This window comes from Macaca fascicularis, chromosome 12, assembly GCF_037993035.2.
Source record: "Macaca fascicularis isolate 582-1 chromosome 12, T2T-MFA8v1.1".
NCBI classification, from domain to species: Eukaryota; Metazoa; Chordata; class Mammalia; order Primates; family Cercopithecidae; genus Macaca; species Macaca fascicularis.
Genome location: NC_088386.1, coordinates 99345411 through 99360180, shown reverse-complemented (window position 1 = coordinate 99360180; position 14770 = coordinate 99345411). Strand labels below are relative to the sequence as shown.

Below are 14770 nucleotides of genomic sequence, written 5' to 3'. Positions count from 1 at the left end.
TGATTACAAATGGTCTACATTCTAATAAACATACTTAGATTTATTTGACATCTTTCCTTATTCCAAAATAATGTTTGAGTTAATACTTCCCAATACCTAGACATTTTACAAAATTCAGTAGGTGAGGGAAAACAACTCCACAGTAAAAAGTAGTAATGAGGAAAAATAGCAGCAGTGTTAAAGGTTATGCTTCAGGTGGCTTAATCATGACATGTCTTTTCCGGATGTTTTAGTGAAAAATACATATTTGGGGGTATCAACAGATCTTTTTGTAGGTAGTTATGAAAAATAATTACAGGCTGGGCGCAGTGACTTGCGCCTGTAATCCCAGCACTTTGGGAGGCCGAGGTGGGCAGATCACGAGGTCAGGAGATCGAGACCATCCTGGCTAACATGGTGAAACCCCGTCTCTACTAAAAATACAAAAAATGAGCCGGGCGTGGTGGCGGGCGCCTGTAGTCCCAGCTACTCGGGAGGCTGAGGCAGGAAAATGGCCTGAAGCTGGGAGGCGGAGCTTGCAGTGAGCCGAGATAGTGCCACTGCACTCCAGCCTGGGTGACAGACTGAGACTCCGTCTCAAAAAATAATAATAATAATAATAATAATAATTACAGTCACCCCTCTATATCCATGGGTTCTGCATCTGTGGATTCACCCAACTGCAGATCTAAAATATTCAGAAAAATAATTCAGGTTCCAAAAAACAAAACTTGAATAAGCCACGTGTTGAATACTGCATTGAATTCATGCAAATTAAGTGATATGTAGGCATTGTATTAGTTATTATAAGTAATCTAGAGATTATTTCTAGTACAAGGGAGAATTTGCATAGGTTATATGCAGATGTGACCCCATTTTTATAAGAGACTTAAGCATCAGCAGATTTTGGTATACAGGGGAGGTCCTAGAATCAATCTCCTATGGACAACAAGGGATGACTGTACTAATGAGTAGAATTCAGTTTTTTTGTTTGTTTGCTTTTTGTTTTTGTTTGTTTTTTTGAGATGGAGTCTCGCATTATTACCCAGGCTGGAGTCAGTGGTATGATCTTGGCTCACTGCAACCTCCTCCTCCAAGCGATTCTCCTGCCTCAGCCTCCTGAGTAGCTGGGACTACAGGTGCATGCCGCCACATCTGGCTAATTTTGTGTTTTTAGTAGAGACGGGGTTTCACCATGTTGGTCAGGCTGGTCTCGAACTTCTGACCTCGTGATCTGCCCGCCTTGGCCTCCCAAAGTGCTGGGATTACAGGTGTGAACCATCGTGCCTAGCTAGAATTCAGATTTTTAGTTGAGTCAAGTAAATGAGATTATTAATAAATGAGTCCCAGAGAATTTGGGATTTCTTCTTTTTTTTTTTTTTTTTTTTTTTTGAGACGGAGTCTCGCTCTGTCACCCAGGCTGGAGTGCAGTGGCGCGATCTCGGCTCACTGCAAGCTCCGCCTCCCGGGTTCACACCATTCTCCTGCCTCAGCCTCCCGAGTAGCTGGGACTACAGGCGCCCACAACCGCGCCCGGCTAATTTTTTGTATTTTTAGTAGAGACGGGGTTTCACCGTGGTCTCGATCTCCTGACCTTGTGATCCGCCCGCCTCGGCCTCCCAAAGTGCTGGGATTACAGGCGTGAGCCACCGCGCCCGGCCAGGGATTTCTTCTTAAAAAGCCAGAACATAAATTTTCTGCACCTAGATCAGTATATTTCTAAACCTTTCAGATCCTTTAACTGTAGCTTTCATTAGATATCCCAAAACACATTTGCCAGCTGTTGAATGTAATATCACCTCACAGTCTGGGTGAGGACAGTTTATGACAAGTGGCCAGGCAAGGAGGAGACTGGTGTTAAGCATTTTAGTGATGATGCCCACATACAGGTAACTTTTCAAAGTTTATTCTACTCTATACCAACAGAAATTAGAGTTGCTATTTCTCTAGAAGAAAACATACACCTGTGCCAAGGGAATAACAGAATGGATTTATGCTTTAACCTTCTTTTTTTCTCCCCCACCTATCCCTTCCATGTATTTGTTTTTCCAGAATTATCTTTTGGGGAAAAAGGAAACAGCTGAGATGGCAGATAGAAACAAAGAAGTCCTGTTGGAGGTATGACACCCCCCATTTTCTTGTACATTGAAAAATTAAAATATTAGGCCAGGTGTGGTGGCTCACACCTGTAATCCCAACACTTCAGGAGGCCGAGGCAGGTGAATCACAAGGTCAGGAGTTCAAGACCAGCCTGGTCAAGATGGTGAAACCCTGTCTACTAAAAAATACAAAAATTAGCCGGGCATGGTAGTGGGTGCCTGTAATCCCAGCTACTCAGGAGGCTGAGGCAGAGAATTGCTTGAACCCACGACGCAGAGGTTGCAGTGAGCCGAGATCGCGCCACTGCATTCCAGCCTGGCAACAGAGTGAGACTCTGTCTAAAATAAAAAATAAAATAAAATAAAATAAAATAAAAATCCTTTTTGAAGTCAAGTATGTCAGGGTTCTATATTTGTAGTTACAATTTTAACTAAAGAAGACTGTGTATTCTTTGATAGTATGAGGGAGAGAGTTCAACTGTGTTGAACGTGTTAGGCCACTGAAGACCCTTTTAAAAACTATTATTTTGCCAAGCCATATTCTAATGGTCTAAGAGTAATGAGCTTTTAGGGGCTGCCAAGTGGAAGAGATGGCTGGTCAGTGAAGGATGTGGTTTTGCTGTTTTGATCTGTTTACTCAGAGAGAAATTTGAATATAATTAGCTGTTCACAAAATATTTCCAGCTTTATCCTTAAATAATTCAAATAATTTGAAAAATCATGGTCATTTTTTCTTGGAAAAATGTAATTGAATTTTTGGCTGATTTTAAAGAACTAAAATCAAATAAGTTAGTATACTTGAAAACCTGAATAAACCTTTACTTACCAGCAAGGCAATCAGGAAGTGAAGATCGGCATTCAGTTTTCATAGTGATACAAGCTACAGTTAAGTAAAAATCTGCCTTATAATTCCTAATTTTTCTGTACTTTGAGGAGAAATTAATTTAGGCCCAAATGTCCTATATTAGTGTTCTCTGAGGATTTCTCTTTTCTTTCACAAATACATGATTGATTTCTTTAATATTAGATTTTTATCAAAGCATAGTGTTTAGAACTTAGCATTTTAAGTGTTTATAGTTCTTTCATCCTAGTATTAAGTATTTTTTAAACAAATGCCCTCTTTGTCTTAGTCACATAAATGGATAGTTTTTAAATTCTTAAAGTTTAATCATACACTTAGCATGTTGCATTCTTTTAAAATATATTCCTGTTTAGTTTGACAGCTAATCTAAATGTGGAGAAAAAATAAAGTCTAATGCTTGGTTTGCCCTGACAGTTTTATTAAATTTAGTGTAACTATGCTGTTTACAAAGGTATTTAGCTACTGTTATATGCAACTCAGTTAATGCGTCAACTTAGTTTTTCTCCGAAACACTAATGTGTTTTAGGTAAAAGTTCGTAGGTAAAAATTCAGTATCACATTTATGACTGGCATTTTTATTTAGTAAACATTTTAGGATTGCCATAGTAGTTCCAAACTCGTGTTGTCTTTAGAATAGAAAGTGGTTTTGTTTTTGTTTTTGTTTTGAGACAGTCTTGCTCTGTTGCCGAGGCTGGAGTGCAGTGATGTGATCTCAGCTCACTGCAACTTCTGCCTCCCAGGTTCAAGCAATTTTCGTGCCTCAGCTGCCCACGTAACTGGGACTACAGGCTCGCGCCACCATTCCCGGCTTATTTTTTATTATTTATTTATTTAAGTAGAGATGTGGTTTCACTATGTTGGCCAGGCTGGTCTCAAACTCCTGACTTCAAGTGATCCACCTGCTTCGGCTTCCCAAAGTGCTGGGATTACAGGCATGAGCCACCGCACCTGGCCAGAAAGTTCTAATTGAGGTTAAATTAGCAGCTTGGTTTTAATATAAAACCATTTTGGTTTAATAACTGTCATGCATTTCACAGGAGTAAACACAACTTTGTTCTGAGAATCCAACGATCATAAGTCTTTCCAAATAATCTTGTTCTTTTAGGAATGTTTTTGTGGAAGTTCTGTAACTGTACCAGAAATTGAAGGAGTCCTTTGGTTGAAGGATGATGGCAAGAAGTCCTGGAAAAAGCGTTATTTTCTGTTGCGAGCATCTGGTATCTACTATGTCCCCAAAGGAAAAGCAAAGGTGTGTCCCTTCTGTTGGAATTTGAACTTCCTCATTATGCTAATTGCTTTTAATTTGTATTGAGTATGCTGACAAGGTGAACCCAGGCTATGATTTGTTTGAATTCATGGAAGACATAGAATATTGCTTTATTAATCTATTATAAAGAAGAAGAAACCTGAAAGTTCTTACTTCTCTGGTCACTAGTTGAGCCTATCTCAGTTCTCTTTACCAAATTTGTAATCATAGTTTTATTAGTTGTTTTTTGGGGACTCAGTTCTGGAGTAGTTTTGTTTATTTTTGTTTGGGAAGAACAGCACCGCTCTCTGGGATTACAGACTTTTTCATCTTGTTTGGGTAATATGCTTCTGCTAAGGGCCACCCTGCTGTAGTTATCACTTTGGTGTTTATTGGCATCAGGACTGTTTTAAACTTTTTTACAGTATTATCTCATCTAGTCTTCACGACAGTCCTATGAACATATACTGTTGCCCCTATTTAACTGGTGAAAACCTCCCCCAACCAGTTGCGAATCACTGTACTTGACATATGCATTATAGGCACCGAACGACATGATATTTTCTTGTTCTTTCCAGAGAGCTCTATTATACAATATTGTTTTTAATGTACTAGACTATATTAATAGTATCTTTAAAATGCCAACACTCCTTAACAAGTTAGTGTTCATTGTGAATGACAAAACAGTAAGTAAAAGGGGCTGCTTTTTTTGTTACATTGATGATTAAAGAAGAAACATTAATGGAGCATCTCATTGTCTTGTGTAAAATAGCAATAATTTCTATTTAGTATTAGCAAAAGCAGTTTTGATTCTCACCTAGAAACTGTTAACCAGGTATATTTGCTTGTTTGTGCATTATTAATTTTATCTTTTTGGTATTTTTATCTTAGGTCTCTCGGGATCTGGTGTGCTTTCTCCAGCTGGATCATGTCAACGTTTATTATGGCCAGGACTATCGGAACAAATACAAAGCACCTACAGACTATTGTCTGGTGCTGAAGGTAAATACATATCTCTTTTTAGGAATTTTAATTGATGTTAGACATAGAACAGGTTATTGGACATTTTAGAATTGTTGAGATACCATCAATTATACTGTTTTTGCTTTATTCTCAAAGTTTAAAAAGGAATGGTGAAGTGTGGTAAGGAAAAGAAGCACGTGCTATATCATAGCAGACCCTGAACCAGTTATCTCTAGGTAAGGAGTGAATATTAGGTTGTAAGTTTTGAGTTGTGAGCTATAAAATGTGTTTGATTATAAATTTGAGATTATCATTTAACACTAGGCTTATTTTAGGGAAACTTAGAACAGAGCCAAATAGAGGTCATAAATGTGCTTTAGTTCTTTTCCTGTACTTACTCAGCAAACCATCAGAGGGCATTGTGTCCAAGTTCAAATCAGACTGGCTGTCAACTGGTCCAGAAATAATTTTTGTCTCTTTTTTTCCCTCAACTATAGTCATGATAGCCCATGCATGTATTGCGACCTGAGCTGTTTTTAGGAAGTTTTTTTTTCTTCTTTATTCAAGCTTTTGTACTTCTTACAATGATTATATCTGTACTTTTGAGAAGAACTGACATTTTAAGCAAATTTACAGTGATCTATTAGAACACTGATAAAAACGACATACAAAAATTCAAGAAAATTATGGAGATAATTTTTTTTTTCTTTGGCTCCATCTTTGTAATTCCTTGGTAACTACTTAGGTCTACATGTTGATATCGTCGTGTTTAGTTTCACTTTTCTCAGAATTGTCACTTTAGTTTGGTGATGGCCATTAGTTTAGGAGTTTTAGGATTTTAGGATTTTGGAGTTTTGATTGCTTTGATAAAGTTCAGTACATTGTAATGGCAACCTTTTTTTTTTTTTTTTTTTTTTTTTGAGGCAGAGTCTTGCTCTGTCACCCAGGCTGGAGTGGAGTGGCACAATCACCGCTCACTGTAGCCTTGACTTTTCAGGCTCCAGCGATCTTCCCAGCTCAGTCTCCCAAGTAGCTGGGACTGCAGGCACATGCCACCACACCCAGCTAATTTTTGTGTTTTTTTGTAGAGACAGGGTTTAGCCATGTTGCCTAGGCTAATCACAGACTCCTGGCCTCAAGTGATCCGCCTAGGCTTCCCAGAGTGGTAGGGTTACAGGCAGAGCCCCTGCTCCCGGCCAAAATGGCAACCTTTTATTAAATAATTGTGTTTTTGGGGAACACCACTGAATCATTTTAGGTACCTTTAGGTGCAAATACTTTTTTAAAAGTCAGTGCAAAGTAGCTTAATTCAGGAGTTTTCAAAATGATGTCTACAGTCTCCTAAGAGTCAGTCCCTAAGACCATGATGTTAAAATTATTTAATAATGCTAAGATGTTATTTGCCTCTTGAACTTTCATTCTCTTACACATGTATAGTAGAGTTTTCTAAAAGGTTATATGACATGTGATGGTATCTTCACGCTAGTGTAATGTGTGTTTGTCTATTCTTTTTTATTTATTTATTTTTGAGACAGTCTCACTCTGTCTCCCTGGCTGACGTGATCTCGGCTCACTGCAACCTGTGCCTCCCGGGTTCAAGCAATTCTCATGCCTCAGCTCCCCGAGTAGCTGGGACTACAGCCACATGCCACTACACCCAGTTAATTTTTGTATTTTTAGGAGAGATGGGGTTTTGCCATGTTGGTCAAGCTGGTCTTGAACTCCGGACCTCAAGTGATCCGCCTACCTCAGTCTGCTGAAGTGCTGGGATTACAGGCGTGAGCCACTGTGCCTGGCCTGGCAGCTGTGTATTCTTGTAGTTTAATTTTTTCTTAGTTTTAATTTCTAATGTAAGTATTGCTGGGGTGGAAAAACTTCACTTCCATCCTCTTAGGGTCCTGGCTGGGCACACGAATTAAGTTGACATAAGAGATCAACAGAAGAAAAGCATAATTACTTGTATACTGGATTGGACAAAGAATAATTTGTGAAGAAGCAACTAAATTATACGTGAAGCCTTAAAGATACAAGTTATTTTAACAAGGTCTGTACAGAATTCTGTTGGTTTCAACTTCTCATCCCTGAGGAGAAAGATATTGTTGCTTTCTAGTATTGGGAAGGCATCTTTCGCATGGTAATTTCATCTTCTAAGGCTTTTAAGAAATAGCATGAAGGTCAGAGTGATCTTCTGTACCTGCTGTTTTTCAAGTGTCTTTTAACTTAATATGCCAGGGTGGTACATTTTTAACTCCTTCAATATCAGTAGACATAATCCACATAAAATAAAGTTATTGGGGGATCTCATAACATGAAAACAGTAAGAGTTGGTTGGTTATTTCAGTGGCTCAACGTTGTCAGTGAGAACTCAAATGCTTTCCATCTTTTCTTGTTCTACTTCCACATACCAGCTTATTCTCGGGCTGACTCACCTCACAGTCACAAGATGGCTGCTGCAGTTCTATGCATCACATGTAGACTCAGCAAAATCCAGCGAGCAGAAGAGGGATTATTGCTCCCTGTATTTGTCTTTTATAAGAGGAAGGAACTATTTCACAAAAGTTACTCAACCACCCCTTTTGAGAGTTACTGGCCCAGAGTACATTTTCTGCTGACAAGCCAATCACTGACAAGGGAATAAAACTACTATGGTTGGCTTACAGCAGTCAGAATTCACACCCTGTGGGATATAGGTGAGAGGTAAGGCTCTGCCAGGAAAGAAGTGGGGAGGAGGAGACAGCCATAGGGGCCTGCACCCAACCCGTCAGTGTCATTTAAAAAATGAAATGTTGACCTTTCTTTCTTAATAGGTATTCATCTGTTTTGGGAGCAATTTAATTATATGTTCTCTGGACTCTTTTAAGAATCTAAATGTTGAACTTCTGGTGTGTTTTTTGTTTTGTTTTGTTTTGTTTTGTTTTTTTTGAGACGGAGTCTAGCTCTGTCGCCCAGGCTGGGGTGCAGTGGCCGGATCTCAGCTCACTGCAAGCTCTGCCTCCCGGGTTTACGCCATTCTCCTGCCTCAGCCTCCTGAGTAGCTGGGACTACAGGTGCCCGCCACCTCGCCCGGCTAGTTTTTTGTGTTTTTTATTAGAGACGGGGTTTCACCATGTTAGCCAGGATGGTCTCGATCTCCTGACCTCGTGATCCGCCCGTCTCGGCCTCCCAAAGTGCTGGGATCACAGGCTTGAGCCACCATGCCTGGCCTGAACTTCTGGTTTTTAGCAATGAATGTCTCCTCCAGACTTCCTCTTAACCCTGGTGTAATTTTTAAAATGACAGCATAATATTGTGGGGGAAAAAGGAGCAGAGGTAGCAGATTCAAAGGAGGCACATTTTAATAAGGCAGTAGTATGAAATAGTAGTTAAAAGCATGCACTCTGGGATGAGATTGCATGCGTTCAGATTCTAGTACTACTTTTCACTTAATCGGAAGCAATTTTGAGTGCTGTTTTAACCTTACTGTGTGCCTTGCTTTCTTCTTGCAACATGGAGATAATACGTAACTCAGAGGGGTTTTGTGAGTATTTAGTGAAAAATATTAAGTATGTGAAATATTTTACATAGTGTCTAGTACATAGCAAGGGTGCAATAAATGCCACTTTTAATGAAATAATGTATTAGCAGAACAGACAATCTGCAGAGGTACTTGTACAGAGCCTGGATGACCATAAGGAAAGTAATGAATGCCTTTATTATGTGAGAGGATGAAAATTTTTTTTGAGGTTCTAAAAGGAATTTTAAACTAGCAAGTAATCTGATACTTGGCTTAAAAAGACTCATAGTTATACCATAGTACTCTTCAGGTTATTATCTGTATTCCCAGGTTAGAGAGATGAGGAGAACAGGGTGGAGGATAATTTCTCTTTGATTTTCCCAGATGTTGTTTTAATTTAAAAAAATAATAATAATAAACCCTATTTTTGTGCAGAACGCATAGAAGCACACATGCACACTCAGGCTTCTGCTACAGTTGAACAACCATGCAGTCAAGTTTGCAAATCACCATTAAGGGAGGGGGTAGTGATACAGCTGCCAGCCACCTAAAGCAGCTTGCAGAGATCTCTGAACCTTGCCCTGCAGGCAGTGCCTCCATGAAGCAGAACAGTCTCTTAAGCCCTCACTGGCAACACTAACAAAGCTCTTTTCAGTTGGCCTATTTTATCTTCTGCACAAACTACAGCTTCTGTTTTGCTCATCACTAAACCTACTTGAAGCACCTGGCAAATAGTTCTCAATAAGTATCTGTTGAATGAATGAGGTAAAATCCTCCTTCCTCCTTTTATAGAAGAATACATACTTCTCTGTCTGCCCTCCTTTACTTTTTCAAGATCACTATTATGGTTTATTATAATGTAATTTACCATGGACAAGGAGCGTATTCCAAGAGAGGGCCTATATTATCAGGAGGGAAGACTGTTAGGTATGATTTTGCTGACCTCTTATTGTTGAGGGTGTATTGTTTAAAACTGACTATAACCTTCAACAAGAAAATTGGTTTTGGTATTAAATGTTACAGGAGCTGAGCTCTGAAAAACAAAGAATAGAATTAATGGGTTTACTTTTTTTTCCTCATTGTAGACCAAAGTGATTGATCTTTAACAATGCAGATACATATAACTTCTATTGGTGGCCATCTATTCTTGATGCATTGAAAACGTCTTTAAATTGCTTGTTTTATTGAGCTTATTGATATTGAGATTATCGCAACCAATGAATATAATCGGGGAATTTTGGAAAACTAAATTCTTTTAAAGCTTTTTTTCTTTCTTTGTTTTTTTTGGAGACGAAGTCTCGCTCTGTCACCCAGGCTGGAGTGCAGTGGCACAATCTTGGCTCACTGCAATCTCTGCCTCCTGGGTTCAAGCGATTCTCCTGCCTCAGCCTCCTGAGTAGCTGGGATTACAGGCATGCGCTACCACGTCTGACTAATTTTTGTATTTTCAATAGAGACAGGGTTTCACCATGTTGGTCAGGCTGGTCTCAAACTCCTGACCCTGTGATTCACCCGCCTCGGCCTCCCAAAGTGCTGGGATTACAGGTGTGAGCCACCGTGCCTGGCCTTTTTCTTCGTTAAAAGTGAACATGAATTTAAATTTTTTTCCAGGCAAATTATAGCCATTAGTTTTTTTGGTTTTCATAACAGTTGAAAAGAGATGTGGTAATCCTAAGTCATTACATTCAGAACAAGTGTGATTTAGGGCTTTTCTTTCCAAGGACCTGGTGATTGAGCCTCAGTGGTGTTAGAATTCCTTAAACATATTCCTAACACCTGGATTTTGTAGCCAAGGTTAAGTCAGTCACCTCTGATCCAAGCCTCAACTGAAAAGTACAGTGGGTTGTGAAAACTAAATGTGATTATGCTGTTGACATCTACATGTCCCCTGGAGGCACGTGCTGCAGCCCTGCAGTTTGGTAGAGAGTGGGGCCTACAGGGCTGTACTCACCTGTGACAGGTGTGACTGTAGACTCTTGTCCCAGGTGCTGTGCCATAGGCTTGGTGTACCCAGCCCAGTAATTCACCTCACCTCTAGACACTGAAGCTTTGTCAAAGTCCCTGTCTAATTTGGAGTCTTCTGCACTCATAATTTCAGTGGGTTGAAAATGAAATTAAACATTCTCTTCCTTTTCATAATTTTATAGATGGAGAATTCTATGGACTTGGTTAACCTTGATGAACTTTGTTTCTTTGAAATGTAGAAGGAATGTTTGAGAATTTCCCAAGATGTGAAGATCTGTTTTAACTTGGACATCTTGACCTAACATTTCGCAGAAGTTTCTTTCTCGTTTACTTTGTAAAATTTCTTATGGGCTATTTTATTTGGCCTTATGGCCATATGAGAAGCGTAACTGTATTGGCCATTACTCTAATGGCCTGTAACTTGTCAGGATATGTTGAAGCTTTGATAAAGTTTGTTTTTCTTTAGTTCTCCAAGGGACTTAGTTGGATTTTGTCTTCATTCTTGCAGCATCCACAAATCCAGAAGAAATCTCAATATATCAAATACCTTTGTTGTGATGATGTGAGGACACTGCATCAGTGGGTCAATGGGATCCGCATTGCAAAGGCATGTTTCCTTTTGATTTGATGATGGAATCATGAGGTGTTTGATGATACAGTTTCGTTGTCATGACAGTTATTCTGACTTTGATGTTCATGGATTTGCCAGCGCCTAGTTTTTTCAGGCCTAAGTTTCAAGTTTTAAATGTTGTCTTTTTTCCTTATTTATAGGGATAAACTTTTAACATTTGGTATACTTGGAATAATACTGCTGGTAAAAGCTTGTGTAGTATCAAAGTGATTTAATTTGGGTTTGGAGAATGCATTATATGATTCTTAAATAGTGGAGTTTAGCCTAAGCAAAGTAAGTTTTGGAAAAATTAAATTACTTTTAAGTAATGATCATTTACCAACCACATTTGGAGCAGTATCCTGAAGACTGCTGAAAAGCTGCCCTTGGATCAAGAATTTGGGGTGAAAAAACATTAATGTTTATAATGAACAGAATCAAGTGTTGACTTCTTGCTGTCCCTCTAAAAATGAGGGAGAAATCAGAATAGATTATAATTTATGGTATTAGAAGAATTTTTGAAGTATCATAGGTATTAATTTTAATACAGACCATCAATCAGTAAACAGCAGTATGTCCCCCATTTTACCTTGTCGTTCTGTATCATACTCAGTGAAGTTTAGATGTCACCATTTCCTGTCTTCGCTTTAGTATGGGAAGCAGCTCTATATGAACTACCAAGAAGCCTTGAAGAGGACAGAGTCAACCTGTGATTGGACCTCCTTATCCAGCTCCAGCATTAAATCAGGATCCAGTTCTTCCAGCATCCCAGGTAGTTCAAAATGCTTCAAAGCACTATTTTGTGATTAATATGAAGGTTTTTGTAGAGACTGATAGTAGACCTGGAAATTTCAACTTGATTCTTAAAAGCCGGAGCCATACTTAATTCCTAAATTATAATCAATAGATGCCTTTTTAAAAATTGTTAGAGGGCACAGTATCATGGGCTAGTTCACAAATGTATCTGACATGAAAAATCAGTATATAGACTTTTAAAACCAGTTTTATTTATATTTATGTAATTTATTCAAAACACACATACTGCTAGAAAACCACTGTTACTGCATAATTTGGGATAAAACATTACTTGGAAAAAGTCTTTGTACTCAGAATCCATGAAGAAGCCGTACTCCTTCAGATTCCTATATCCTTTAAGGTGTGCTATGATCACATCTTAAGATAAATCTTTCAATTGAAAATGTTTCATGAATGAGATCCATGTCATCTAAAAGCAGAATTTTTAAATTTTTGCATTGGATGTGATGAAAGAAATAATAACTTTAAGTAGTAGTATATTTAAAAGCTGTATGACTCTATTTCATCTCAAGTAAAAATAAATTTAGAATGTGTATATACACAAACATTTCCTAGTTCTGTCCACTGAGAGGGACAGAAGCAGTGATAGCCCAGGAACATGAGAATACCCAGTCCCTAGATCATAGAGGTTTCTTTTTGTTTTTTTGTTTTATTAAATTTTGGTCAAGGATGCTGCTTAAATAGATCATGGTTTCTAATACCGTTCTTCCAAAAAAAAAAGAAACCAGGGCTGTCAGAGAAATGGCTAATTATAGGGCTGCAGCAGTGAATATATATAGGATGAGCCTGGAGCATATTATAATGCCAGAAAGTAAGGGAATGCTTAAAAAACGACAGTGGGGCCAGGCACAGTGGCTCATGCCTGTAATGCCAAGGCTTTGGGAGGCCTAAGTGAAGGGATCACTTGAGCCCAGGAGTTCAAAACCAGCCTGGGCAGCACAGCAAGACCCCATCTCTAGAACTTTTTTTTTTTTTTAATTAGCCAGACTTGGTACTACACATAGTCCCAGCAACTCAGGAAGCTGAGGCAGGAGGATTGCTTGAGCCCAGAAGTTCAAGACTAGTGAGGTATAATCACACCATTGTGCTCCAGCTTGGGCAACAGAACAAGATGCTGTCTCACAAAAAACAAGATGAGAATATGTCAAAGGGATACCTAGAGGAGCCAGTCTGAAAGAGCTCCAAAGGTCAAAGCTGGAACAGTTTGAGCAATATGATAATAAATGTAGTTATAGGATTGTAACCCATGGACATAAATATCCATGAGTTTATACTGATGTAAATAAATCACTGAATAAATAAATGGGGAAGAGGAGACAACTGTCCTGTGTAGATTTCTAAATGATTTATGAAGACACTTTGTTCTGAAGGAAGTGGAGCTTACCTCTTCAGTCCTCAAGTGTGGGCCGTGCTTAGTGCCTTGCTTCCAACGATCATGGAGCGGGGATTAGGGGTAACTTCACAGTGGAGAAACCTGACAAACACTGCTGCAACCACATGATCAAGGTCAATATCAGTAATAAGTCATATTGGTTATAGCTACCTTTGACATAGTGTGTGAGAATGGCTTTTTTCCTCTATGATCTTCCTCCCCAAGTTCCATAAACTCAGACTAATCCAGAGAAAAAGCATCAGACAAACCAAAACTGAGAGAGAGTCTACAAGATACCTGACCACTATTCCTCAAAACTATTGAAGTCATCAAAAACAGGAAATTCTGAGAAGCTGTTACAGGAGACTGGATGATTAACTGTAGTGTGGTGTCCTGGATCAGAAAAGGGACATAGGGAGAAATAGTGAAATCCGAATAAAGTTTGGAGCGTAGTTAATAGTAGCAGGGCATTTCCTTAGTTGTGACAAATGTAGCATAGTAATGTAACATGTTAATAATGGGGTAAAGGGAATAAAATTAAAAGAGGACATTTTTTTCCCCAAGGAGAATTTCTTTAAAACCAAACATATTGCTAAATGGGTAAACTGGATGCCGGGTATGTAGGAATTCTGTGCTAAAATTATTCTAATATTCAAATATCTAATATGTAGATATCTGAAACTATTCTAAAAAAATGTTTATTAAAATGGAAAACAAAACCAAAAAACCCTTTCAGAACATGGGTTAGGAAGGACAAAGTAAAAAGTAGGTAGCAAGTAGGATTTTAGAAAAGGAAATTAAAGGATAGAAGATTGAGAAAAGATGAGTATTTTTTTAAAAAATTACCTAGCACTTAAGTGCTTTAACACATTATTTTATGAAGTAGTTTAGGTATAGTGCCTTTTCCTGCTCCGGCAGCATTCATACACTTTGTGTAAAGTATTAGGCAGATGTTAAAAAGGGATGATAAATGAGGCTAGTGAAGTTTTAACTTTTTAAAAATGACTCAGCTATTGGGTGATCAAGAAGAAAATACAGTAGGTTTTATTTTATGTTGCATTGTATTTTTGCCCTGAGGACATTATCTTAAATGTCTCCAGAGGAGTTTGGGTTTAGGGTTTATTTGTGGCTCTTATCTTTGACTACCCTGGCTGAAGTGCTTAATATGACATTCTAATGATATCCACCCATCACAGTGATTGGATGGGATCAGCTTTAACATTTGAGTTTCCTTTAGATACCAGGCATCAAGTTAGGTGCGTTCACATGGTTACATTACCTGCTCTGGAGTCCATTGAAACAATTTTGCTAGTCCCTCAGCCTTCCCTTCCCCTTCCCCTTCCCCTTCCCCTTCCCTTTCCCTTT

The 14770-nt window shown here is 38.7% G+C and overlaps 1 protein-coding gene across 12 annotated transcripts in view; it reads left to right on the top strand.

The window, feature by feature from the left end:
• The window catches only part of RAPH1 (Ras association (RalGDS/AF-6) and pleckstrin homology domains 1), a 107539-nt gene that overhangs the window by 80898 nt on the left and 11871 nt on the right, over positions 1-14770 (top strand). For 10 of the 12 annotated variants that reach the window (XM_005573995.5, XM_045367521.3, XM_045367520.3 and 7 more), the window contains 5 exons: positions 2032-2097; positions 4046-4189; positions 5078-5188; positions 11116-11214; positions 11869-11989. In XM_005573995.5, coding sequence (XP_005574052.1) covers positions 2032-2097; positions 4046-4189; positions 5078-5188; positions 11116-11214; positions 11869-11989 — 541 coding nt within the window. Of the gene's footprint in view, positions 1-2031; positions 2098-4045; positions 4190-5077; positions 5189-6044; positions 7194-11115; positions 11215-11868; positions 11990-14770 lie in introns of those variants that run through there. The other 2 variants (XM_074009821.1, XM_074009820.1) reach the window with 2 other exon arrangements.